The sequence below is a fragment of the Rhinolophus sinicus genome, linkage group LG07 (assembly GCF_036562045.2).
Source record: "Rhinolophus sinicus isolate RSC01 linkage group LG07, ASM3656204v1, whole genome shotgun sequence".
NCBI lineage: Eukaryota > Metazoa > Chordata > Mammalia > Chiroptera > Rhinolophidae > Rhinolophus > Rhinolophus sinicus.
In genome coordinates, this window is record NC_133757.1 from 75,765,719 (window position 1) to 75,793,706 (window position 27,988).

The window sequence follows — 27,988 nt, forward strand, 5'->3', positions numbered from 1 at the left end:
CCAGAAGATGGGGTTGTAAACAGGGTCAGTGCCTTGGCATCTTCCAAATGCCCCAATGTAATGACTTACTTGTGTCAGGGCCACTGTTTTCAAGTCTCAGAGAGCAATGGAATGGTTTCTACTGAGGAGTGGGGTTGAGGAGGGGCTGGGGCGAAAAGAGACTACCTGAGTAACAAATCATCTTCTCTATCTGCAAGTAGATTTTCTAAATACTTAAGGTGACCTGGAGTTAAATACAGCCACTTCTGTTTTTCTGTTGCTTGTAAGATAATGTTTGAATGTCTAGATAAGATTTTACTTATTTGTTTATTTTGTGTAGTATTCTGATGTTGAAATAATTAGCATTACTTAGAAAGGGCCTGGCCTAATCTTTCCTTCATATACTTGTAAATACGTTTAAATGAAACTCACTTCCACCCCCGCTGCTTCTAGTATGTGTAGATATAGCAGTGACAAATTTATACAGGAGTCGGAGTACATATTTACTGCAGAATTAATGAACAAAGCTGTTGCTATGTTGCATACTTGCAGTTTCTGAGCTATGGAGATTGTGCCAATGTGTCATGTAAATGTTTCCACTTGTTAAAATTGTTAAAGGACAAAACATGTGCAATATTATCCAAGCATATTTTTTTCCCAGGATTTGAAAGTAATTTTGACATGAATTTAATTAAACCCCCAAATCGCACTCTTATGTTCTGTAGACTGTCATCGCAGCTAAATGCCATAGCTATTATTCTGAATAGTAGAAAACACACCCCATACCAGCCTACATTTTTTTTTTTTATATTTCACTAAAATGAACAAAGCTGTTGCTGTAAAAGTACAGTTGATACTAGCCTATTAGTATTTTTGAAGTGAAAGATAAATAATAATGAGTTTTATTCTCTTATGTAATTAATTTACACGTACATATGTTTTTGTTTTGAAAATAAGGGCATGTGGGGATACACAAAATAAATTACAGGCTTGATAAGGCATAAAAATTCCACCTCGAAGGAGAACTGACTCTGGGTGGTGAACACACAATGGGATATATAGATGATATAATACAGAATCATACACCTGAAATCTATGTAATTTTACTAACAATTGTCACCCCAATAAATTAAAAAAAAATTTCCACCTCGAAGCTAGAGCTAGTTAATGTGCTGGCTTGATTGGGAGGAGGTGAATGTCCAATGAGCAGACAGATACAATACAAAGGAGTAGCTCCAAAAGTCTTTCTCCTTCTACTTATAGTCACTTATTCAAAATATGGCACACACTACATACCTGACATTAGGTTTTTCTGGGTGTTTAATATGTATGCATTTGCTTCGGCACAAACTACATCCTGCACCATATTGGCTATCATCAATTCTCTGAAAGTAGAGTGAACAACCAGAATTTCCCAGGTTTGTAAAATAAACTTAGTAAGGTTGAAAATGTAAATTCTTATAAAGAATCACTGCCTGCTTATTAAAACAATATGCAGTGCCTTTCGAAACTGCAGGAGTTAACATGCATAATGAGAAGTTGGAATTAGTTCTTCACACATCCCTTTTGAGCTTTAACTTCCCTGTTCTTTTCTTAGTTTGTCTCATTTCTTGCTGAATATAGTTCTCAGGGCTCTCTGCTCTCCTCCTTTAATTTGGACCTCATATTTAGTAATAATAAAATGCCAAGACAAAAAACTAAATGTCCATAGATAATAACTGGATGTAACGTGGCACTTATACACTGTGGAAGAAAGTTTCAGTAAACAAAGGATGGATAGGCTTGTTTTGACATAGAATGAGTACAAAGTACCTGCATATCAGTTACATTTGCTAATCTAACCTGATATCATGAGATTTTTGTGGCAATGGGGAAAAACACCATTAGGCATTAATTGATTGGTCTAGCCACTCATCTCTACACAGCTGCCAAAAGTAAGAACTGTATCATCTCCATCTTTGGACAGAGTCTTAAGAATGGGTCTGCCTATTGCTTAGACATCTGTATAATTCAAGAAGTGATCTTCCCAATAAGTCTAGTATATATCTGACATTATACATAATTTTTACAATGTTATTGACAATATGCCCCATACCATAATTTGCAGCCCCATCGTAATTAAAAAAAAAAAAAAAGTTTCAGTAAACAAAGGGTAGATAGGTTTGTTTTGACATAGAATGAGTACAATGCACCTGTAGTCACAGGGATACATAGCACAGCATAGAAAATATAGTCAATAATATTTTTTTAAGTTTATTGGGGTGACAATTGTTAGTAAAGTTACATAAGTTTCAAGGTACAATTCTGTAATACATCATTTATATATCATTCTAATAACTGTGTAAAGTGTCAGATGGGTAATAGTCTTATTGGGGTTATCAATTTGTGAAGTATAGAAATGTCTAATTGCTATGTTGGTTTGTACTCCAGAAACTAATGAGAGAAAAAAAAGAATGGGTCTGCCACAGGATTAGGTGTCAATAAATAATCATCAGTGAAAATTCAAAAATATCATACTTGCTCATGTACACCTATCCATGACATACGTATACATATATTGCATTTCTGTAAATGCTTTACAAGGATTATTACTAGAAGCCTTTTGATAAGTACATAAAACTCTGAGCATTTATAAAATTAATTAAGCATATACATATTGTTAGTTTCAATTAGTTATACTAATGCTTAATTAGATTAATTAAATGTCTCTGCTTTTTTTCAATGTTTAACAGCATTTCTTACTTTTTTAGGATAAAAATATTTTAAAAAATGAATTAAATGCCAACAACACTGGAAACATCCATATTAAATCAAACTATATTCCAACATTATCGGAACCAGATTGATTAAAACATATTAAATACATGAAATATGTTTAAATGCAGAAGTATTAGATAGAAAATGTTAAGCAGTCTCAAATTTTCAAATAACTTGCTTAAGCAAATAAAGCAGGTCCATTTGTCAAAATTCAAGCCCACCGCAGTAGTTAGTCTCAATAACATTGACTTATAGCTTGCCTATAGAATGAATAAAGTGATATTATGTTAGGTAAGTTTCAAGATAACTGCCCATCCACACTCCTTTTGGAGAGTTATCTGACAGCACTCTTTTTTCCATAAATGAAAACATCTGTATAACTTTGCCCCATGCCCATCATAGTGAATTGATCAGAAAGACGGACAGCCATTGAAGTACAACAGCTAGTGTAGTTTAAGTTTTCCGAATACCCCAGAAAGGTGCGGCCTGGCTAACTCATCTAAACAGATTTCATTATTGAAAATTTTAGGGAAGAGGCACAGATGTAAACTGAATGTTAGCATTAGGAAGTTAAGCCAAAATGTGTAATACAATTTCCAGGATGTAGAGATGGTCGGGGAATTCATTTCAGTCTATATGCAAGCTGAGGCAAATGATACCCACCAGGAGATCTGTGGATAGTAGAGCAGATATACACAAACTAAAGCAGAGATAACATAACCATACTGCCCCTGAGAGAGGTAGAAAATACGGCTTTGAACTCTTTCTGTATCTAAATTCTTTCCTGGAAAATAAAAATCCTGGTTCAACCCAATTCTTCATTTTAGTGCCTTAATCTAAGAAGCTGACTATATTTGTAGAAAAATACACCACCACAAAAATCTACTCTCACTTTAAATTTATGAGTAAAGATACCACACAGTTCTTCAAAAACGTTGGCAATCCTACTATATCCCCTATTTTCTCCCTCTCTCCGTGCTGCTTATTTCAACTTTTTTTTTTTTTTTTTGGTTCTTCTCAAATCTCCATAACCTTCTCTGTCACTTTCACCAGATGCTTCATTTCTTATTTTATTTCAAAAATATCAGCAACCAGATGAGCACAACACTTTTATATCATAAAATATGTCCATCTAACTGCACCTGAAAGTGCTTATTTTTCCTTTCCTTCTGTTTAATGGATGAATAATCCATGTTCTCATCTAAACCCAAATTTGCATCTTGTTCATTGGATGTAGCCTGTCCAAACTCTCTCTCTCTCTCTCTCTCTCTCTCTCTCTCTCTCTCTCTCTCCTCTTTAGAGAAGCACTCTTCCAATGAGCTTTCTGTGCCTGCTGTGTCACTTCCCCAGCTCCTATTGTCTCTCTTATATACTCTTACCAAAGTCAATCATGGCCTGAATCTTTCCAAAGCAATGGTCATTTCCAATCGCCATCATACTTGATCTCAGCAACATTTAATTCAGCTCCTCATTTTGTCCTGCATGAAAAACTTTTTTACTTAGCGTCTGTAAGTAAACTCTTACACTCTCTTGGTTTTTCCTCCTATGAATATATCAATATGTATTTGTCTCTGTTTGTTCTTTTCCATCTCCTGACTGCTGAATTTTGAAATACAGTACTACAGAGTTCTATACTAGCTCTCTGCTTCCTGATGTAAACCCATTTTTCTCTAGTTTATGTCAATTATAGAGTCCCTTGACTTTTCTCTTTATTAATATAGATTCCTTATAACTTCTAAATGCATGTGTCCTGCTCCAAACTCTCCTTTGGTTTTCTGACTTATATCCAACTGCATAAATGGCATCTTCCCTTGCTTGACTAAAAGGGATTCAAATTTAACTAACCTTAAACACATATGTATACCATGTTTCCCCAAAAATAAGACTGGGTCTTATATTAAGATTTGCTCCAAAAGACGCAGTAGGATTTATGTTCAAGGGATGTCATCCTGAAAAATCATGCTAGGGCTTATTTTCCTGTTAGGTCTTATTTTCGGGGAAACATGGTATGTATAAATATTGTTTTCACATATACTTTCAAATGTGTGACTTCCCTAATGATTTTCATTTCATTAAATGACTCCTCAAATCACTTTTGTTTTGGCTTAGATTATTCTTTAAGTCCATAAACTCCAGGTCTAATCCACAGCAAATTGTTTAAGACAGACAGACAAACAGGCAACTTTGTGCCACCACTGGCACTTCTGTCGTCTGGATTCAAATCACCATTATCGCTCTTTCTTTATAACTTATGTCGTATATTATAATTCTCAATAAATTTGGAGATAAATGCCTTATCTAGGACACATATTAAAACTAAAATCAAATTCTGGTTCAATATTTTTTCTACATATCATGGAATTTAATTCAACCCAGTCTGGCAGGTGAATCTATTAAAGAATTTCAGTGGTAACTTGTAAGCTTTTTAGATGTGATCAAGATGGAAAAATACTGACAAAAAATATAATCATAACTCATGACTAGATTTGGGGGCAGTGCACTTTAGAAAGACATTATACAACCACTGGAAAACATCTATTAATGAGAGGAACATACAGAAATAAGTCATTAAAGTGATTATCATATAAAGAGGACGCATGAAATGCATCACATCTTCGTGAGCACATACCACCCAATAGATCAAAGTTCTATTATAACCACAAGGTTGATAGATAATTCCTACCTAGATAGTGTGGTTTCTTGAACTGAAAACAAACTTATTGCATATTACTGCATTCATTTAAATATCTAAAATTAAATTGAAGAAATTATTTTACTTTGCATAGCCGGTGTTAAAAGAGCAAGATTGCTAATTATCTATACATTTTATTATGCTAGAAAGTGCTAAATCTCCTTTATTTAATATGATATCATCCTTGTTTTTCTTTTTTTTTTTTCATAGCTATATGGATGATAACCACATGCAAGTTTTCTCACTTTTCCCATTTGTTTTTTAAATTTTTGTCATTAATAATTTTTCAAATGTTATCTGAAATGTCTATAGGAATCCCTCAAAAATGGTTTTAAAAGTGAAATATAAATCAGACTAATAGAGAACCATTTTCAGCTGCATTTTCTAGAACATTTTATCCCCAATAACATATGCTGAGTGTAATCCAAGTTTTTCATCATCTTGTTTTTTGCTAACAAATAGGAGACATCAACCGTATTGAAAAATAATAGTTGTAAAAAATGTTCTTTACTTTGTAAGTTACATTCAGCATTTGAAAATAGGATACTGAGAAAATAAACATGATAAGTGATGGTGTCAATGAGAGGTAATGACTGATACAATATTTAAACACCTTCAAGATAGAAAACAAATTATTTGAACCAATGTTCTCATTTCTTCCTGTCACTACTGAATATTGTGCTTACAACTATTAATGAAATATTGATACAACCATAAAATATGAAATAAAATATTAAACTAAAATATTTATTTTATAATATGAATGTGAAGAACAAATATATAACATGAAAATGTACAAAAACAAGGTAAGACTACCTATGTATTTGAAAGTTAAATTTAGTTCCTGTATGTCATAAATGGGAAAATTTGACAAAAAATAAATGCAATGACACCAACTAGTCTCTAAATTTCTTCTTTTTTGGGAGGAGAGGAAGGTAAATAACATTGTTAGGATCCAATAGATATTATATTTATAGATTAAATAGAATAAGATTTATCACTCTATTAAGTAGACAGGATTAATAGAAATATGATTCTTTAAATAGAATTTATACTACAGTGTTTCCCCGAAAATAAGACCTAGCCGGACAATCAGCTCTAATGCATCTTTTGGAGCAAAAATTAATATAAGACCTGGTATATTATATTATATTATATTATATTATATTATATTATATTATATTATATTATATTATGTTATGTTATACCTGGTCTTATAGTAAAATAAGACTGGGTCTTATATTAACTTTTGCTCCAAAAGACGCATTAGAGCTGATGGTCCGGCTAGGTCTTATTTTCAGGGAAACACGGTATTAAATAAGGAATAAGTAGAATAAGATGAGTTAAATTAGCCTATAACAAATCAATGAGAAATATAACTATGAGAGTTTTTTCAAGAAATGAGTAAAATATACTTCTAAACTTGAGTTAGCCATTTTTTCTTTAAGTAATTTTATCTACAATTGGAAAGCTCACTACCATACATTAGCCTGGTATTTTGGGAAATTTAATTCTATAATAATTTAATCAGAGTCTTTTGACCCAAGATATAACCTACTTTAAACCTAAAAGAAATATGTGTGGCTTCACAGACTCAAGTTTAAAAATGTGTTTCAATCAAATATTCACACTTATTGGAGTTCCAGTATTAAAGCCAGTAATTATCTGTTACTGTGTTCTTCTATAGGCCAAGAACTGTATTAAATGCATTAGTTAATACTTACAAATGCCACAGTGGGCAAAATTGTCTAAATAATGTCACATATTCACATAGAAATTACTATTAAAAGTAAAATTTTAAAATTCATAGTCAAGTAAGGCATTATGGTATTGTAGACTTAAGCAGTACTATTTGGAGCATACATGCACTAAAAGAGAAGTGAGATTCCATTTCTCCTGTCCCAATAGCATTAACTTGCTGTAGAAATATTGGCAGTTCATTTTAAAACCTAAGGCTTGTTGCCTTTTCTATATTACATTGGCTTTTATTACAATGAAATAATAATATAGCATTTGTGAAAGTGTTTTAAAATAATAACCAATGTATTATTATTATTGCTGGTATCTTCTCTCTCTCAATTTCTGGTTAAATTTTTTAATATATTTATTGAGTAGTCAATATCTAAATCCCTTCTTTTGGACATGTTTCATATTATATGTAAAATCTATCTATTATTTATCTACTATTTATCTATAAATGGAAAGTAAACACATACATATGTAATGTTTACAGAATCCTTTACCAAGTTTTCAAAAATCAGGAGAGAAACACACTTCTTATGATTTTAATAACAAATGAATTTGAGTGTACATATTACAATGATTCCTAAAGAATGTTACGTAATGGGCAATACAGTTCACATTTTGATTAGAGAGTAGAATGGCAACAAAACTGTATGATTAAGTTTGATTAAATGTTAAATGAACGAGGTGAAGTGAGCCAGACAGAGAATGACAATTACCATATAATTTTACTTATATGTGGAATCTAAAGAACAAAATAAACAAAACAGAAACAGACTCATAGACACAAAGAACAAACTGAGGGTTGCCAGATGGGAGGAAGGTTGGGGGGCTGTGTGAAAAAGGTGAAGGGATTAAGAAGTACAAATTAGTAGTTACAAAATAGTCATGGCGATGTAAAGTACAGCGCAAGGAATACAGTCAATAATATTGTAATAACTACATATATATTGTGTATATATATAATTTGTGAAGTGAATGTCTATTATGCTGTATACCTAAAACTAATATAAAATAATATTGAATGTCAACTGTAATTGAAAAGACATTTAAATATTAAATAGAAAATACATTTTAAAAATTAAATACAACGTAATTTCACATCACCAAATTCAGAAAAACATTTAATATAGATGTACCAAAATTCAAAAGATTAATCAAATTAGTTTGGATGCTGTGGGTACTGAATGCATTTAGAGAACCTGCAGCTCTTGAGAATCAGCATTCTGGCCTTGAAAGAGTTAATGCGCATTACAGTTGTTCAATTCATTCCTTTCACTATAACCTCACTGTTCCATTTGGCTAATACTGACTAAAACACAAAACAACACATCAACATCTGGGTATCATTTTCCAAAGTTTACATATTTTGGAAGATTACTGTTTTTCATGAATGGTATAAAATAATGTTTACACATAATGTAGAACTTTACAAAGGTGCCCTTTCAAAAAAGAAAAAAAAAAAAGCAATCTAAAAGTACATGTGGATTAGCATGTGGCATTTACCATTCACTGACATATTTTAAAATATTGGCAGCCTAGTTTTCTAGCCTAAGTTTTACAAGGCTGTTTCAAAGAAAAAAAAAAGTTCAGGTTAAAATAAATTTATAAATGGAATATGGATTTCTCTCCAGATTATACCAAAGAAAAAGAATGCAATGTCAGATCTCATCCAAATAGCACACACATAGCTGTAAAAACCATATTTTCCAAGTTGTTATTGTTTGTGATGCACATTTAAGCGCACAGAACATTTGCCTTTATGGCAGTTTTATTGTCAGCACAGTAAATGGCAAAAGGGTTTCTGTTCAATTGACTTTCTCATAAAAGGTTTAATTCCCTATTCATTTTGGCATAGGTTATATCTTGAGTTTCTTACTCCAGCTAACATCTATACTTCCGAGTAGCTAACTTCTGCTGTGTATGCCAGACAGACCTGGTGTCAGGGTGAGAAGAAACTACTAGTTATAAGTACATGGATTGTAGCAGTTAGAAAGCCTTTTGGCGGTGGGATGAGGCTGATAAATGACTTTAAGACACAAGTGTCATCACAATGAATAATTAGGCATTACATAAATATAATTTTATGTTAAGTATCATCATCATCATAAAGTATTTGATGCCAATAAATAAATACTACAGTATTCTATATCAGTATTCTTGTAGTCAGATAAATAGAAATAAATTAGAAAAGCGTTATGTTCATAGATGTATTATGATTTATCTACAATTCCACAAGTCATGAATCACAAACATAATTCTTAGTGAATTCATGTCTATATTTAAAAGTCAGTGTTAGTAAATGCAAAGTATACGACAGAAGCATTTAAATATTTAACACAAATAATTCGAAGAAGATATATAGATATAGATATAAATACAGATATATAGAGTTATAAACACAGATATGTATGCTTTCAACCTGGACTCTAATCTTAGTGCTAAAACAATGAATCAATATACATGATTGTACAAATATAATTTATTTTAATGTTTAAATATAAATGCCAAATATAAATCTGATAAATTTGATATGTGAAACACATAAGAAAGACTTACCTTCAAGTTCAAATAATCAATGAATAATGCAAATCCTACTTTTTTTAAAGTTGTTTTAAGTATTTGAGAGTATTTTTCCAGGACTTTTTTATTATTTATTTTGAGATAATCACTTAGTCAATTGTAGAGATAATAATACAGAGGTTTCATGTACCCTTGACCCAGTTTCTAGCAATGGTAACATTTTGGAAAAACTATAGTACAATATTAGAACCAGGAATTCATCTTTGATACTATCCTTTGATCTTACTCAGGTTTCCTGCTTTATTTGTATGCATTTGTGTATGGGTGGGTGTGTGTTCATTCGATTTTACCACGTGTCCATCCCTATGTTCACCACCATAGCCAAGAAGATACAGAATAGTAAAGACCTGCGAATATTTTTAAAATTTTATTTTAAGGCACTAGTAATCTTTTAAAGCAAAATTCAACAACTCTTTTCTGGGAAGATTTACATTTTTTAAGCTTTGTAGGCTACATTCTCACTGTTGGAACTACTTAGCTCTTCTTTAGCAGCGAAAAGACCTCCAAAAACGACTCCTAAGCAAATAGGTGTGGCTGTGTTCCAACAATGGTGCACGGAAAAAATGGGATACAACGTGGATGTGGCCTATAGGTTCTTGCTTGTTGACTCCTATTCTAAGGTTTTCATAATCACCTCTTTTTAAATCTAAAAGTAGCATATTTTTCTAAGGAGGAAAACTCATTCCTATTATTTTTTTTGTTTTGATTATTTTCTTTTTAATATCTAATTAAACATAAGTTTCAGCAGTATTTGAACCTAATATTTTCATTTCCCTCTTCCTTTGTGCTATTATTGAAACAATGTAAATGGCCGTAATTCCACGGATACACATATAATTCCCAATCACAAGAATTAATTTTAGCCATCACAATAATGTCAGGCTTTCAATTATATTGAATTTTCTTTTATGTCCAAAAGTTGGCCAATGGCACACGACTAAGCCAAGCAATTTATTGTTTTGCTGTATATTATTTCCTTTGTGCTGAAATTGTTATTTTATGAGTGATATATGTGGTAGGTAAAACATCAGAACAAATAAACAAAAGACCCCCAAATTTTGAGCTGGGAAATGTGCTAACTAAATAAGATAACATAAATGGAATTTTAATACTATGAGTATATATAGAGGATGCCAAAAAAATATATACACATTTCAAAACAGCAAATACTATGAAAATTGTAATACTCAATATATACCGATAACAAAAGATGAATACATGTTATGTGTATACATTTTTTGGCAACCCTGATATAATGAGAAAGTATGTTGAAGCAATCAGAGCTCTAAAAAGATGTTTAGTACAAGTCTAAAGGACAAAAATCCTTAAAATCATTGTTTATGAACTCATAAAGAGGACAACATTCTTATCCATATCCAGTTCATTGGTCTTCTTGCTGATTTACAGACTGAGTTTCATTATGCCTAAACATCTAGCAATAAAGCAGAGCATTAAATACACCAGATTTTTTCCCCCACATCATATTTAGTATCATATATTTCCATGTAATCAATTACTTGGTGTCAATGGGACAAAACCTGAGTTTGAGGGTATGATTCTAAATTAACTTAATAACATACTATTTACATAGTTTTATGATATACATTAGAATAGAGAAATTTCTACTGTACCATCTTAGATCAAAACAACAGAAAAATATGTTTTTATGAACTTTAAAGTACAATATTAATAGAATTCATTTCAACTATTTGTAAAAACAGATTTGATAGGACAGGAAAATAAACTGAACTTAAAACCAAAGCAGCCAGCATTCTCTCCATAAAGGAAGATGATCTAATATAAAATTCTCTGTACATGTATGACTTAAGGTGCACATGGGTCACTAAGGTAAGAAAAACATTTTTTACTTCATAAAATTACTCCATAATTTTACTTCATTTATATCAAAGGGCTTCTAGTAGCCAAAATGACTGTACAGCATTGCATTTATATCATTTAAAAGCTCTGTGTATCATTTTTTTTTACAACCTTGGAAATAATACTTGATTTATTCTACCAAGTTCGAAAAAGAACAATTTTTAAATAGTCATTTTATCCTAACTGGTGAGCAAATGAAATGTTATATCATATTTGAATAAATTTAAGCTAAGAATTAAAACATCAAACAAATTTGTAAGTGTAAATATGCTTCAGGAATATTCTGAGAAATTGGGACATGGAATCAAAGATTAGAAATCAGGTAGCTCACTGGCCTATTCGAAGAATGAAAGTTCTATATATTTAACACCTTAGATTTTCAGTTTGGATTATAACTATTAATGAGCAATTATTTCAATCAGTAAAAATAAACAGATAAAAACAAGTGTGCTTATAAATAAATGAATTCAAAGATATTCAATGATTTATTTACATAGCATGTTAAAATAATTTGTCAAATTATTAATTCAGCTATACTTTTCCATAAAAAATTACCAATGATTTTATGTATCATGAAAGTAAATACCAATACTTTAAAAATTTAAATTACGGTCATCTCAGATCGACTAGTGGAGTTTAGTATGAGTTCTTCATAGTTGTTTCAGTGGGCTTGTATGGGTTACTTACAATTTGAATTATGTGGCACAAACTGAAATGATCCTTTTTAATCAGCAAGAAATGAGATGTTATCACAGCATGGCTTGGCATGCACTATTCCCTCAATTCCACTCCAGGTGCTTTTCACTGGGTGGATTTGGCCTGTTGACTGAATTGGCCAGCCATCCTCTGTCCCTAAGATAACTGCATGATTGGGAAGCCATATGGTGCAATGCTGTAAGCTATATTACATTTTGAGTCATATTTTGGCCAGCTTTGTTCTCATAACTGAGATTCAGAATCACATCCATGTAAATTTCTGTACACTTGCTGCTTAGTGGTGTAATTAAGTTCACCTTTCCTTTTTTTCCTTTCCCTTTAGACCTTTGCTGATATAAAATTATTAGAGGTTAAACTTTAAGGCACTTGTTGAGAGGAGGAAAAGAAATAGACGAGGGTGACACTTTGGTTTCACCCTGCATTTACCTTTCAAGAAGCAGTTGTCATTGTGAACGATGGTGATCTTTTGTTTCTTCAGGCAAGCGGCTCTGTGCACTTCACAATGGTTTTCATAGAATTCGCCGTCAGATCCGCACACTGGTTTGTAGTGCCGTTTGCAAAGGTTCATGCAGGCACACTCTGCTTGCCCTGTCTCTCTGCTGATGACACAGTGCCTTCCCAAGCCACAGTACTTATTTTCACAAGATCCCAAAGGGCCATCCTGAATCTGGAATCCTGAGGATAAAGAATACAACATGATTTTGATCATATGTCCAAAAAATATAATCATGTCAAAGATTGACAATACATTCATATATAGTATAACCAGTGTTCAATTGTACTCAACTAGGGAAGGGACTGGCAGGTGAACTTTCTCATAATACCCTCAACACTCTTCCCTTCCTCCCTTCTCCTCCTTGAGCTCCCTTCTCCCTCCCCAATAAGTAGTGCACTAGACCTTATGGACAAGGTCTCTAAAGTTAAATTGCCTGATTTCAAATCCAGGCTCTACTATGGGGAAAATAGTATAATGTCCTCGAGTTTCACAAAATGCTACCTGTGATAATCCACAGAAAGCACATCCCTGGCACATAGTAAATATTTAATAAATGTCAATTTTTACATTAACAGCATTCTGGATAGGAGAAAGGAAATGCATGCATATAAGGCAGAAAATAGTAGGAGACAGGAATGAGAAATGTGTCTTGAAAACTTCTTGGTGGATTCTGACAATTGATCCTTTCTTCTTTTGAACTTTTGTACCTGACAATTACTTATGCATCTCATGAATGAATTAATAAATCATGCGCAAATTGATTTTCTTGTTACTTATTCAGTCTAATAATTGCTATTGGCATAAGAAAAATATAGATGGATCCAGCAGTCTTGTACTGAAACCAAACAATTGAATCCCTATGCTTTTATAGGCAGAACTGGCTTTTCTCCTTTGAGAACTTTATCTAACTAGAAAATAAAAAAGCAAATGTGTGTGTGTATTTATATATATATATATACTATCATGACACTATATATATTGAAAACAAGAAAGGAAAATAAAGGAAAAGTTTGAGAGGTTATAAAGTTAGAGTAATTATTTTAGACATTTAATGTTTATCTTGGTTGGAAACCATCCCCCTACATGATTGAATCATAATTATTAAGAACATGGATTCTGATTCAGAGTTAAAACCACAGCTCCACCAGCTGCAAGCTTCAGGACCTTGGGTAGGTACTAACACATCTGTAACTCAGTTTTGTAATCGGTAAAACAGAAATGATAGCATATCCTCATAGAGTTATCACGATTAAAGGGATTAGCACATATAAAACTCAATTTAAGGGTTAGTTATTAGTAGTAGTATTACTATCTTTTTAGAAACTAATTTTCGTAAGGACAGGGATACACAAATAAAAAAGGATTTAAATAATTACTAGTATTTGTTTTTAAATAAGACCTATGCTATAATACTATATATACATATATATGTATGTGTGTATTTCCAAATGAAATTTAGCAAATTAAAATTACCAAAAAAGACCAATGTTATCAACAGCATAATTTTAGAAACTAATTTACATTTTTGATAGCAATATAAATTGGTACAAATCTTTTTAAAAATAATTTCAAAATACTTGTACTCTGACACCACATTCTAAATGTTGAAAAAATATTCTATAAAATTTCAAAGACAAAATAATACAATTTGTTCAACAAAGCTTCCCAAGTGTTTGGAAAATATATTTACTGAAGTAGTTCTTGAAGTTTGGCATAGAATAGAATCGACTAGAGAGGTTGTTAAAACACAGATTCTACCTCCACTAAAATCTAGAGTTTTTGATTCTGTAGATCTGGGTTACAGCCCCAAATTTATTCCCAAGTTTACAGCTAATGATGATACTGTTGCTTCCAGGAAAACATTTTAGGGCCTTTGATTTAAAGATATTCTAATTTATAACTCAAATAAATATAACACAAAGAAAAAGACCAGGTAAACAATTATTAAAACTCCTAAGTGGAAAAGATGAGAAGTTTATGCTATGATTAAAACCATGTAAAGTAATGCAAGTATTCGGAAGAAATGAGAAGATGTGGAAAAATTAACACAATTGACTAGATAGGTGTATATGATATTGGGCTAATGTTTCTGTTTTTCTAATATTGCTTTTAATATTCAATATAATACATTAAAAAAGAACATCTAAATATGACAATCATAACTATAAAATAATGACTAATTTCATTTGGGAAAATCTTATTCCTCATCCGTACACCAGTACTTACAATAGTTGTTAATCTAATGTTTATAGGGTCCAATATGAGGCTGCCATTATAACACAGAAATCTGTCCCATATAGTTTTACTTCTTATAATTATATATATATATATGTAATATATATATATACATATTAAATATATGTATATATACCATCTTACTAACAGTTTCTTGTTATCAAATAGTTTAAGATTTATCAGAAAAATATTTAATTTACTTTTATTATCAAAGAATAAGTTTAATGTTTATCAAGAGAGTCTGATCATTTTATATTTCAGTCATAAATTAAGGTAGCTGACTGAATCAGAATTTCATTTTGGTGGAGGAATGCTCTGCCATCAAATGAGGTCATTTCTAGTATATGTAGGTTGGTGGGTATTCTTCTCAGATTCTCTCCTCTTAATGCCTATATTCCAGTTCAGAGATTCGTATTAGGATATTGGCTATTTGGTAGAAGTTAATGAGCTATTTTACATTAGCTATAAGTTGTGTTGCATGTAGATGCTACAATTAAAGAAAATTTAATTAATTCATAGGCAATCCAAAAGAAAGCTCAAATTATGTAAATGAATAACTAGAACATATCCTTTCTGATATCCATAAGTAATTATCCATAGCTAATGCTGAACTTCAGTTTTAGTTGAGATTGTATCAATTTAATCTGATCAACATGTCAAAGATTTATTTTACATGCAGTCAGATAATGCACTAAATGTATTTTAATCAAGAACTTATATTCTGCTATCTTATACCTTGATAAAATCACATTTGTTCCCACAAAAGGGATATGTATTTAACAATTACATAATTTTATAACGTTTATGCCTTCAGAGCTCTACAAAAATTCCTCATATATAAAACACAAACAAAGCTGAAACATTAAAAAATGAAAGACACCAAGTCATAAATCAAAATAATTTTACATAATTCTAAAATTTGTTTTTTTTCAGGATCTCAACCGTGATGAAATTCTCTTCAAGTAATTTATAAAATATAGACTTTATCAAACAGATGCTTAATATGAAGTGGATCTAGATTGAAATAAACATTAATAAAATGTACTTATTTTTATGTGTAAGGTGCTATATTAATTGCTATCGGATATATATGAAAAGAATGGTCATTGACACTTTTTTCTAGTGGTTCACGCAGGGCATACGTCAGGATCTGACAGTGCCCAACCGGAGAGACAAAGATTCAGGGCGCACGTAGGGGCACAAAGGAGAGGAAGATGGATAATAGCAGGTAAGGCCTCAGGGACAATGCATCACGTCACAATTGAGGTTTTGTCTGAAGAATGGGGTAGGAGTCCAGAAGGCTGACACGGGGATACGCAGGGGATGAAACAGACTGACGCTGGATTTAACACAGTAGCAGCAGAAGAAGGGAAGAACCAGATTTTGATGAATTAACTACCTCTAACGATTACAGTGGCAATAAACATAATTGGTTTAGAGTGCCAAATTATTTGAGGTGTTAATTGTCTCACAAAAATACATAGTAGGAAAGTACAAAATGTAAGTATTATGTTAATTTTGATTTGTTAAAAAGAACAACAGATTTCAGGTCAGAGAACATGACTATAGTCTGCTTTTCCATCCCATATTTGTCTGACCTCAATCGGGACCTGATATTCAAATGCTAAAATAAGAGGGAATTAATAAATCATCTTTATATTTACTCTCACCCAAATAATTCATTTAAGAATTATTGGAAAAACATAGTTTCTAATAAAAGCTAATGTCTGAGAAACATATTTAGTAAACTTTCTCTAGAATGCCTAATATTTAAACATCACCTGCAGCAAACAACCATATGCTCATAATTCTCTAATTTAAATATTTTCATACTTTACAAATAGCCTCAACTGCACTAAATGCAAAACTATTTTTAACTTAGATGTTCTACATTGCTCTTTTCCCTAAGATTTCGTCATTATTTATTTTGTTTTTGTATCAGGTTCGTAGTCACCAAAATGAACTTTCAAATCAGAGTCCTTCATTTGTATTCCAACTGTCACTACAAGTGTGATTCTAAACAAGTTAGTTAACATAGACGGGACTCAGTTTCCCCATATACCTAGAACACAGAAGAAACTCTATAAGTATTATTTAAATTAATAAATAAAATGGAGATAATGATAATTATAAATTCATATGGTTGTTGAGAGGATAATGTAGATGATGCACTGAAAGGGCCTGGAACAGACTAACATGTTTAACAAATACAGTTATTATTATTTAGAATTATCATTTGTTATTAATTTGGTATGTGGATTATGTTAACTTAAAATCATTGGAATGAATAAACAACAGCCTTTGACAACTCTAGTTTTTATTACATTCACTGCAATGTATTTACAGGCATATCTAAATGTCTGTTTCCAAATAATACACCTACGATTTCCACGTATCCGCTATATAAGAATTTCCCTCATCTGCAAAAACAGAAAAAAGAAGGCTCACATTTAGATAATTACATATTTTGGTTTAGAAGCATAATAGTTTGGTGACATTTTGCTACCCACATGTGGAAAAATTGTGAAACACTACAGTAAATTCAAAATACAATTTCCTGTTGCACACTGTAAACTCTAACAAAACACATTCAGTCCTCACAAACTTCATGGTAAATGGAAGTCCAAGTAAATACTCTAATGCTTGCAGAAGATTGAGCACAGTATGATCATTTCATGGCCTTTAAAGACAGGAATATGTATTCCCTGCTGCTATTCTGTGAAGTCAGTCAAAACAAGGCTGTCTTACTGAAGGTTTACCTGGTGAGCCACGACTAAAATATAGTTTGAACTGTCACATATCTGTAGTTCAGTGAATTTGGAACCTTCTTATTTTAGATAATCCATTAGACATCTGCAAGCACTTTTATGGAATTCTGCCATCAGATTTATTTTTAAAAAGTAAATATGAAAAAGATAGGCATACAAAAGCAGGGATTCAGTTAAATTTCATGCATCTAAATTATATTTTCTGTTCAATGAAAATAAATATTTGCCAATGCAGATGATTTTTCATGTGTCGTTTAAAAAGTTCGATGATTGGTGACTGTTAATTAATATGGCAGTGGTTGCTGTCTTGATGTTCTCGTCTGCAGTGTGACCATTTGAATTATGACAACAGAAAATGGAAATAGCCTAAGATACACTCACAAAACTCTTTCCCACCTCATGTTGTTACCTTGATAAGAAAGTACACTACGAGTTTTCCTAACCATTAATTTTATCCTTTCCATGACCCATCTAGGAGCCAAGGTTTCTCTAGTAAATTTATGTCATCAGCTCACTGAGAATTTAGAGTGTACTTATGGTTATACGAGAACACTTTACCGGATAAAAATATTTCCATCATCTGTGTGATTTATTTAGATCACAGAAATGGGTTAGAAGCCAAAGAAATCTCACTAGATAATACTTTCTGTAAGTAACTGGAAATGTCTTGACATTGTAGACAGGTCAGTACATAGATAGACAAACCAATTCACAGTACAGATCATAGGTGAATATTTCGTATTTAAGACCTTCTTATAGATGACTGTGATTATTAAAAGCAAAATAGTTGTTCTAAAATCAGAGTTCTGTAAGTATTTTGAGTGATATTTAAAGAAAAAAATGTATTTCCTTGTTTTATAGTTATTTGTTAGTAGTTTTGCTGACAGTACACATCTCCCCTATGAGTGATGTAGCTCCATACGTAAGAAGATACATCAATTAGCGGACATAAGAGAAACGTATTTCATTTTATATGTCTATGCAATGAGCTGAAAGACAGATGCTAAATCATGTGTGAAACTTTAAATATTTCAGGCTTTGGGTTACACATCCAAAACTTTGAAAACATCTCATTTCTTATTAAAACTTTAAAGCAAGAGATAGATTATTCTCAAATAATGTAGATATTTTCACACAATTACATTCAATAGCAAAACAAACATGTTTTAAGTGAAAATCAAACATTGTAATAGAAGGGTAGATTTGGCTAGATAATCCTCAGATTCATTATAATGCTGATTGTTAGTCAGATAAGCCATATGGCTAATAGGAAATTTAGGAGAGATGAAGACATAGCAGTTTCTATTATTACTATACAAATAAATGACTGCTAGAAGAATATTGCTTTTAAATTTAAAAGTTTTAATTTTAAAATCTACTTCAATACATTATTTTTAATATGCATTGCTTTTGAAGAGTTATTTTTCTTTATCAGAGTGTATTTAATGCCTTTGTTATGTTTTTAATAGACTTTTTTTTAGAATGATTAGGTTCAGAGCAAAACTGAATAGAAAGTACAAAGTGTTCCATAAGTCAGTTACAAAAGACAAAGACAGTGTGATTCCCTTATGTGAGTTTCTTAGATTAGTCAAAATCACACAGACATAACGTAGAAAGTAGAATCAGTTTCATCCCATAAATGATTGCCTTCCTCTCTTCTCACCCAAAGCAGGAGACACACATGGGTGTTTTGTAGACATAATGGGATGCAAAAACACAGAACACAACATCTGAAAAATGCTGGCAACACAGAGTACAGTACAGTGTCAGTTGTTTACGTCCTTGTATTACTGGCTGACTGGGAGCCATGGCTTGCTGCCTTGTCAGCATTGGGAGAGAGCATTGTACCATACATTGCTAGCCCAAGAATAGATCAAAATTCAAAATATGGTTTCTACTAAATGCATGTCACTTTTGTACCATGGTAAGGTCGAAAAACTGTGAGTTGAAACACTGTTAGTCAGGGAATATCTGCGTATGTATTCAAAATCCCATTTAGCCAATGTCCCGCTATGATCTCTAGGTCTTTGGTTTTATTGATTGATCTCTATTCTGTAGCTCTATAAATATTTTGGTTTTTTTTACCCATATCACTTTGTTTATTTTCCTTTCAGAAAAACCAATTTTTAAAAGTTATTCTACATTTACGATGTCTATACTTTTATGACGTGTATTTGAAAACATTATTTTTCCACAAAATGAAATCAATATTTTAATTCATTACTTAACCAAACGAAAACTTTTTCAGTTATTTTGAAAGACTATTTTTTTCTTAGTTTTATCAGTTAATTGAGTAGTTTCTTGAGCCTTCTAAATATTTTGATTCTGGTGTTCTCATCAATGGCTTTTGGTTAGTTGTAAACCATTGATAAACTCTTTACAAGTTACAAAACAAAACACTGCAATACATATATTTTATGTCCTATAAGTATTTTAATCTTCACATGATAATCTTCTCTACATACACCTTAATGTCATATATAATTTGCCTAACTAATAATATTGTTTTCTACTTTACAGTGTTGGCAGACAGATGTGACAGTTTTGGTGTGAATGTAAAAGTCATTTCATCATCTGGTACCTCACTCTCCCTACCTGACAACATATCTAACATCAGAGCTCTTTATCCAGGGTTTCTCTCATTATGCATTTTAGGCTGCAGGGCCACAGGATCCCACCAAATTGATATTTTATTGTGTTTATAACTTTCCTTGTTTCTTTCCTTTATCATCATCTCCTTTTTGGATGTAGAGGTTATGTTGCAGAACTTCCTACCTAAAGTTAATCACCTAACTACTGAAAAGTATACAAAGATACATGTCATGTACTTAGGTTCAGGAAGACCTTCATATTTTAGTAAGGATGTGAAATAATTAAAACATACATATTTTATAAAGTAAAAAAAGACACATGGGAGATCGAGTTATGTGAATGCTAGAGGAAATATATATTTAGTATGAGGAAAACTAAAAAAAAACAACCAAAAAATAAAACTTCCTAATAGAAGTCATATTTGATCAAGGATTTAAAAAAAAAGTTTAGGATCTTAACAGGTGGAAATTGGTTGGAAAAGGAAGACCATGGCAAGACAGGAGAGCAATAGTCTATGTACCATAAAACTTGACCCTTCTATCTTTTTTGCATTAACCTTACAAGTGGTTTCAGAGTGATAGTGTCCTAATTCGGTAAGGCAATCCTTACTATTGTTCCAATAAAGGAATGCAAGGAAAACCTGCTATATCTCATTTTAAACTTATTTTAAGTAATTATTTACCATATTTTTTTTACAATTAGATAAATGGCAACACCAATATAGCTTTTTTCTATATAATTTGTTCTTTCAGTGGTAGCTGTGAAGTGGAGAAGAATAAAAAAAAAAAAAATCTCCAAATCAAATTTCCTTTCTACAAATAACTACCATTTGTGTATACTAACTGAAGCATTTTTTAAAGCATTTTTTCTCGTTTGATCTTTGTAACCATCTTTTGAAATACATGCTATTTGTTTCCTGCTTTACAAATAAAGAAGAAACTGGCTCAAAATGACTATTTATCATGCCCAGGGTCATATAATTGGTAAGTGATGGTGCCAGGCCTCAAACTTACGTTTGTGCTATTAGCCATTATAGTATTCTGCCTGTACTTTGTTCCTATTGATTTTTATATTTCTGGTGGGAATACATAGAAGATATGTATTATACACAATTTGAAATGTAAAACTTGAGCTTATTAGAAATCTAGGAATCTGAATGAGACAGCCATCTATATAAAATGATAGGTGGAAACATGAATAAATATTTTAAGGGGAGGTAAAGCGTATATAGAAGGGGGAGTTGTAATTAGCAACTTGAACTTTGAAAAAGTTTTTCAAGTGTACTGGAAATACTTTCACTCTTAGTCATAAAAGAACTGGTAACTTTAAGAAAATCTTATTTGGAGCATTGGACCTGGAGTCCCATTGCCCAGGTTTGAAATCTGGCTCCATTACGTAGTAACTGGTTGTGTAATCTTTCTGCTTTACTTTTCTCACCTGTAAAATGGAAAGGGTAATCAAACTGGTCTCATAGAATCATTATAAATTAATGCACAGAAAGCCTTTAAAATAGTACCTATCAGATAATAAGTGCAACGTTAATGTTAAGTATTATTAAAATCAATGTTGTTGCTGTTATTTTTTTCATTATAATAAACAACCAAACAAGTAGGCAATTTTCAAAAAGTACACATTATAGTTCAAAGTTCATGTGCTATTTGATACTCATTGAAACAGTACTTAATATGATAGGGTCCCAGTTTAGCCCACAGACTCCACTCAACCCTCTTGATTCAATAGTATGGTACCATATTGATGATCTTTTACAGAAAATACTCATTATGTGTAATATGTTCTTAAACAAAATGTGGCCGTTCATTTCTCTTTGGAGCTCATGATCACATTTCTTCTATTTTAGTAAATATGCTGCCCACATTGTCAATTTATCAAGTAATGGAAGTTAGAACTCTCCCAGTTCCGACTTAATGATTATATTTGGCACAAGAGCTCCAGTTTGGCAGGGCATTTTTAAAAAGTCATTAAATAGAAGAATGAGAACATTAAAGTAGTAGGGAGAGAAAACTTTGGAAGCTAATTATTTCACTCAATTTTGATTTCACAGAATCTTTGTTTCTAATTTATTCTCTGTTGTTGGGTACCCAGCATCAATGGTGCAGAGCTCCCTGCCTTTCCTCTACAAGGATTGTACAATAAGGTCAACTATCCCATGATATCTTTCTGAAAAAGCAATCCTATTCTAACTTCATATCCATCTGATTACTCTTGACTTTCCTCACAGACCTAAGAAAGTAAGTGATCACTGAATGCATCTGTTTCCAAAATTCCAATAAACATCTGGGACTACATAGTCAAGGCCATCTCTTTATCACCAGGAAGAAGAAATTAAAGGTTGGACATTCTGGCAGGATTGTTCATGGAACTCTCCTAGAGAAGATGACAACTTTTCCAGCTGCAGGATGTCACATTCTGCCTACTCCTTTGTACATGACTTTGTTGCTTCAGACTTTCAGTCTTTTTTGCCCTATAGTAGTTTCCTTATATTCAACTTCTGTCCAATTAGGTCCAAATAACAAATTTTCTTCCTAGGTATCCCAATGGTCCTAATGGTAACCAATAAGAAAAATCTATACAACCTTCACAAACGGTCTTATGAGAATGGCATAGATTTAAAGACCCTCCCCTGAACCGTAAGAAAAACAAAATAAAAAACTACCTTCACCCAACATACAGCTTCTTTTAATGAAATACAGATTAAACTTTCCTGATAGTTGTTACTTTTGGGCATTGTAGAAATTAAGAAATCAATGAAGTTTCTTATAACTATATCTTACACATATATTTAATATACATTATCAAAGTATATGCACACATATTTTTCTAAGTGCACTTCCGCTTTACTATGGCAAATTGAATACACAAATATCATTTTGTTCCCTCCTAAATCCTTCAGAACCACCAAAATAAATTATCTCCAAAGATATATACAGGGATAAGAACTGGAGAAAAGACAACACAATATTGGAAGTTTGAAAGCATATGGCTAAGTGGGAACTGACTTTGTGACCCTAAGGAAAACTGTATCCGAATATTGTAGTGAGTAAAATGGAAAACCTTATTTATAGCACAGATTCCTCAAAAAAGTCCATAAACTAGCAATACCAAGTACCTCAGGAAATGAGAGTGGCAGTGATTTTAAAATACGGAGGCATGCTGAAAATTGTTTAAGTTGTTAAATTACTAGATCACGTCCTCTGCACAATCCTGGTAGAAGTCTGAGGTTAATACACTCAGACACAAAACGTATGGAATCTGAACACTGAATGTTAAATGCAGTGAAGAGCGGTTCTCTCCCTGAGTGCATGCCATCCCAGCACCCTGCAAAACTATTGACAGTCACAGGCATGGACTTTAGGCAGGTGATTCAAACTGTTCTCGGGGAATCTGTAGCCTAATATTGGAAGTTCCCTAAAATTGATCCACCCAAGTCATCTACAGTGAAGTTTACAGTTGAAAACTTTACCTGGTGCTCAGAAATTTCAGGCCAGCTATTTGATATCCCTCTCTTCATCAAAAGCCAAAAGCCAGTATTAACTGGACAGCTGAGTAAACTAGGATGGAAAATAAAGCCAAAACAAAGAGATACAAACAATGTAAATGAGAATATGCAGGAGAAAAAATTATATAAAAAGTAAAACAAAAATCTAAAATCTTTAATTTATATCATCATAGAAATAAAAGATTATAGTTCATCTCTGAAACAAGATGAACTCTGAAATAAGAATGGGAAAAAGTTCATAAAAGCCAAAAAGAACCACTGGAATTTAAAAAGCTGATAGTTAAATAGAAACTTCAAGAGAGAGTCTGGACAATAAAGTTAAGAAAACCTCACAAAAATAAGTAAATAAAAAAATAAAAATAAAAAACACATCAAAAAGAAAATAAAAGACAACACAGATATCACTTCCAGAATTCTAAAGTCCAAATAATAGAAGGTCCAGATGGAGAGGGAAGAAAAACAGATGGTAGGAAATAATTAATAAAATTATTAAAATATTTCCCAGAACTGAAGGACACAAATTGCCAAATTGAGAGAGTTCACCCAGTGCCCAGTAAAATGAATTAGAAGAGACTCATACCATGACACATCATGAAATTTTAAAATATTGAAAAGAGAATTTTCTACAAGCTTCCAAATAGGAAAACAAAATATTCAGTCATGCAAAATGGATTAGAGATCAGAATTCTCAATAGCAACAGAGAAAGCAAGAAAGCCATAAAGAAGTACAAAATTCTGAAGGAAAAGGATTTTGTGTCGATAATGTCCCTGGGCCTGCTCTCCCCTCCATGCCCTGATCCTGGGGACACTTGTAGGTCTCCATAGAGGTATATCTCCTTCCACTTACACTTGAGAGCTGGAGATATGGAATGGTAAAGTTAAAAACAAAAACAAAACAAACAAAAAAAAAGTGCACAGAGCCTCTCTCTCTATCTACATGCCTGCTATACTTCAGTACCTGATTTATACTACGTCCCTGCCAGTTGCCCTATCTATTGCAAATGTCCTGGTCTTCATGATATTCTAACACGGTGACTGCTCAGAAATCATCTCACCTTTCTACTGACACACCTAGTTTCTTTTCTAACTCCCACTCATCATATAGGTCTCACATTACTTGTCTTCTCATCTACCAAGAGGTCTTAACTTACACCATTCCTTTATAACCTTCCGTACACTCCTTCCTTACGAAAGTACATTCTACCATCACCACCACCACTCATCAGTGTCAGTGCACTTTTGTAGAACTGTTTTTTTTCTCCATGACACCTAAACAAAATTGTGCTATAGAACTACTTGTTTAAATATTTGTTTAGAATGAATATAAGAAATCTATATTTCACGAACTCAATTGGAACAATGCACATGAATCAGAATGAATTCTAAAACTGCCCATTCTTGGTGTTGGAACGCCTATAGCTTAAAATTATACTGAAAATATTTGTAATATCAGAAGTTTGCTTTTATTATAGATATACTAATTTTTAATGATATTTTCTCTCTCTTTAAAACCCAAATAACCAAGTTAAGACTCAATTCTGTTTTAGGGATATTCAGTCAATGGTGTCAGAAAGGTTTCTTCTTTATAACCTTTAACTGATTCTCATCTAGTTTGTGCTTTGGCTCATTAAGCTGGCAGACACACTTCATAACTCAAGCATAAAAATGACCATATACTGAGAAGCACTGTAGAAAAGGATTTGCTTTTTTGTTCTTTATGAAAGAGCAAACTATAGCAATTCTTATTGCTAGTTTGGAGACTTTGGCTTCATTTAACCAGAAATAGGTGACATTCTGGGTTATTGAACAAGCCGTAACAAGAGAAAAACAGTCAATCAGGAAGGTCAATTATAAAGTTATGTGCAAGATGACATCAGGAAAAATAATGGAGGAGGTAACTTCAAAGGCCTTTTCCTCCACAGAACCACCAAAAATGTTTGCATAAATTGTCAGAATAAGTTTCATCAGAACTCTGGAAAATAGTCAAAAGTTTATAGAAATGAAGAGAATGCTTAATCCAGAAAAGGCAACTTAAAAATGGTAGAAAATCTTTGTGATATTTTTACTTGTCCTTGCCTATCTCCCTGTCCCAGTGACTGGTTGTGTTGAAATTGTCAGCCCATGTTTCCAGATATTCTGGCTCTGAAAATTACAATTTCTTAAATTGAAAAAAAAGAAATCACTAGAGACTTTAAATAGATTTTTGTAAGCAGAAAAAAGAATCAAAAACTTGAAGATAAGTCAATAGAAATAATCCAGTCTGTTGATGGTTTCTTTTGCTGTGCAGAAAGTTTTCAGTTTGATATAGGCCCATTCATTTATTTTAACTTTTACTTCCTGTGCCTTTGAGGTCAAATTCATAAAATCCTCTTTGAACTCAAGGTTCACAAGGTGAGTACTTATGTGTTCTTCTATACAGCTTTTTTTTTTTTTCCAGGTCTTATATCAGGTCTGTGATCCATTTTGAATTAATCTTGGTATATGGCGACAGATAACAGTCTAGTTCATCCCTTTGCACATGGCTTTCCAATTTCACCAGCAAAATTTATCACAGAGGCTTTCTTATCTTCTTTGTATGTTTTTGGTCCTTTGTTGAAAATTATCTGTCCATATATATGTGGGTTTATTTTTAGGTTCTCAGTTCTATTCCATCGGTCTGTGTGTCTGAATTTCTGCCAATACCATGATTATTGTCACTTTGTAGTATACAGTGAAGACAGGATGTGTAATACCTCCAGTCTTGTTCGTCTTGTTCTATTTTCTTAGGATTGCTTTAGCTATTTGGAGTCTTTTGTGATTCCATACACATCTGATTTTTTTTTTTATTTCTTTAAAGAATGTCATTGTGATTTTGATGGGGATTACATTAAATCTGTATATTGCTCTGGGTAATAGGGACATTTAAACTATGCTGATCTCCAATCCATGAACACAGAATATCGTTCCATTTCTTGTGTCTTCTTCATTTTTTTATAATGTCTTATAAAATGTCCACTGTATATGTCCTTCAGATCCCTTTGTTAAGCTTATTCCTAGGTATCTTATTCTTTTTGTTGCAATTGCAAAATGAATTGTTTTAATCTCTTTTTCTGAATTCATTGTTAGTACATAAGAACACAAAGGAATTTTGTACATTGATTTTGTATCTTGCAACTGTACTGTATTTGTTTATTGCTTCTAATCATTTCTTGATGGAGTCTTTAGGATTTTCTATACAAAGAATCATGTCATCAAAGAGGCAAACAACTGAATCGGAGAAGATATTTGCAAACAGCACCTCCAATAAGGGGCAAATATACAAAATATATAAAGAATGCACACAACTCAACTACAAAAAATTACTTAAAAAATGGATAGGGGACCTGAACAGACACTTCTCCCAAAAGGACAAACGACCAACAGATAATGAAAAAAATGCACAACTTCAGTAGCTATTAACGAAATGCAAATCAAAACTATAATGTGATACTATCTCACACCTGTTAGAGCTGCTATGTTCAACAAGACAAGTAATAACATGTGTTATAGAGATTGTAGAAAAAAGCAACTTTCATACACTGCTGGTGGGAATATAAATTGTTACAGCAACTATGAAAAACAGTATGGATGTTCCTCAAATAATTAAGAATAGAATTCCCATATGACCCAGCAATTTTTTCTTCTGGATATCTACACAAAAAATCTGAAAACATTTATCCATAAAAGTATGTAACCCGATGTTTATTCCAGCATTAGTGATGGTGGCCAAGACATGGAAACAACCAAAGTACCCTTCAATAGATGATTGGATAAAGAAGATGTAGTCCATACATACAAGGGAATATTATTCAAAAGAAAAGGTGAAATACTGCCATTTGGGACAACATGGATGGATCTTGAGATTACCATGCTAAACAAAATAACTCAGAAAGAGTAGAGAACCATATGACTTCACTCATATGTGGGATATAAAACTGAAAGCAACAAATGAACTAGACAAAACAAAAAACAAAAACTCATAGACACAGACAACAGTCTAGTGATTACCAGAG

At 32.2% G+C, this 27,988-nt stretch overlaps 1 protein-coding gene across 5 annotated transcripts in view; it reads right to left on the bottom strand.

The window, feature by feature from the left end:
* Positions 1–27,988, bottom strand: part of FSTL5 (follistatin like 5) — a 631,388-nt gene that overhangs the window by 398,488 nt on the left and 204,912 nt on the right. For all 5 annotated transcript variants that reach the window (XM_074337776.1, XM_074337777.1, XM_074337780.1 and 2 more), the window contains one exon: positions 12,776–13,024. In XM_074337776.1, the coding sequence (XP_074193877.1) occupies positions 12,776–13,024 (249 nt within the window). The remainder of the gene's footprint in view (positions 1–12,775; positions 13,025–27,988) is intronic.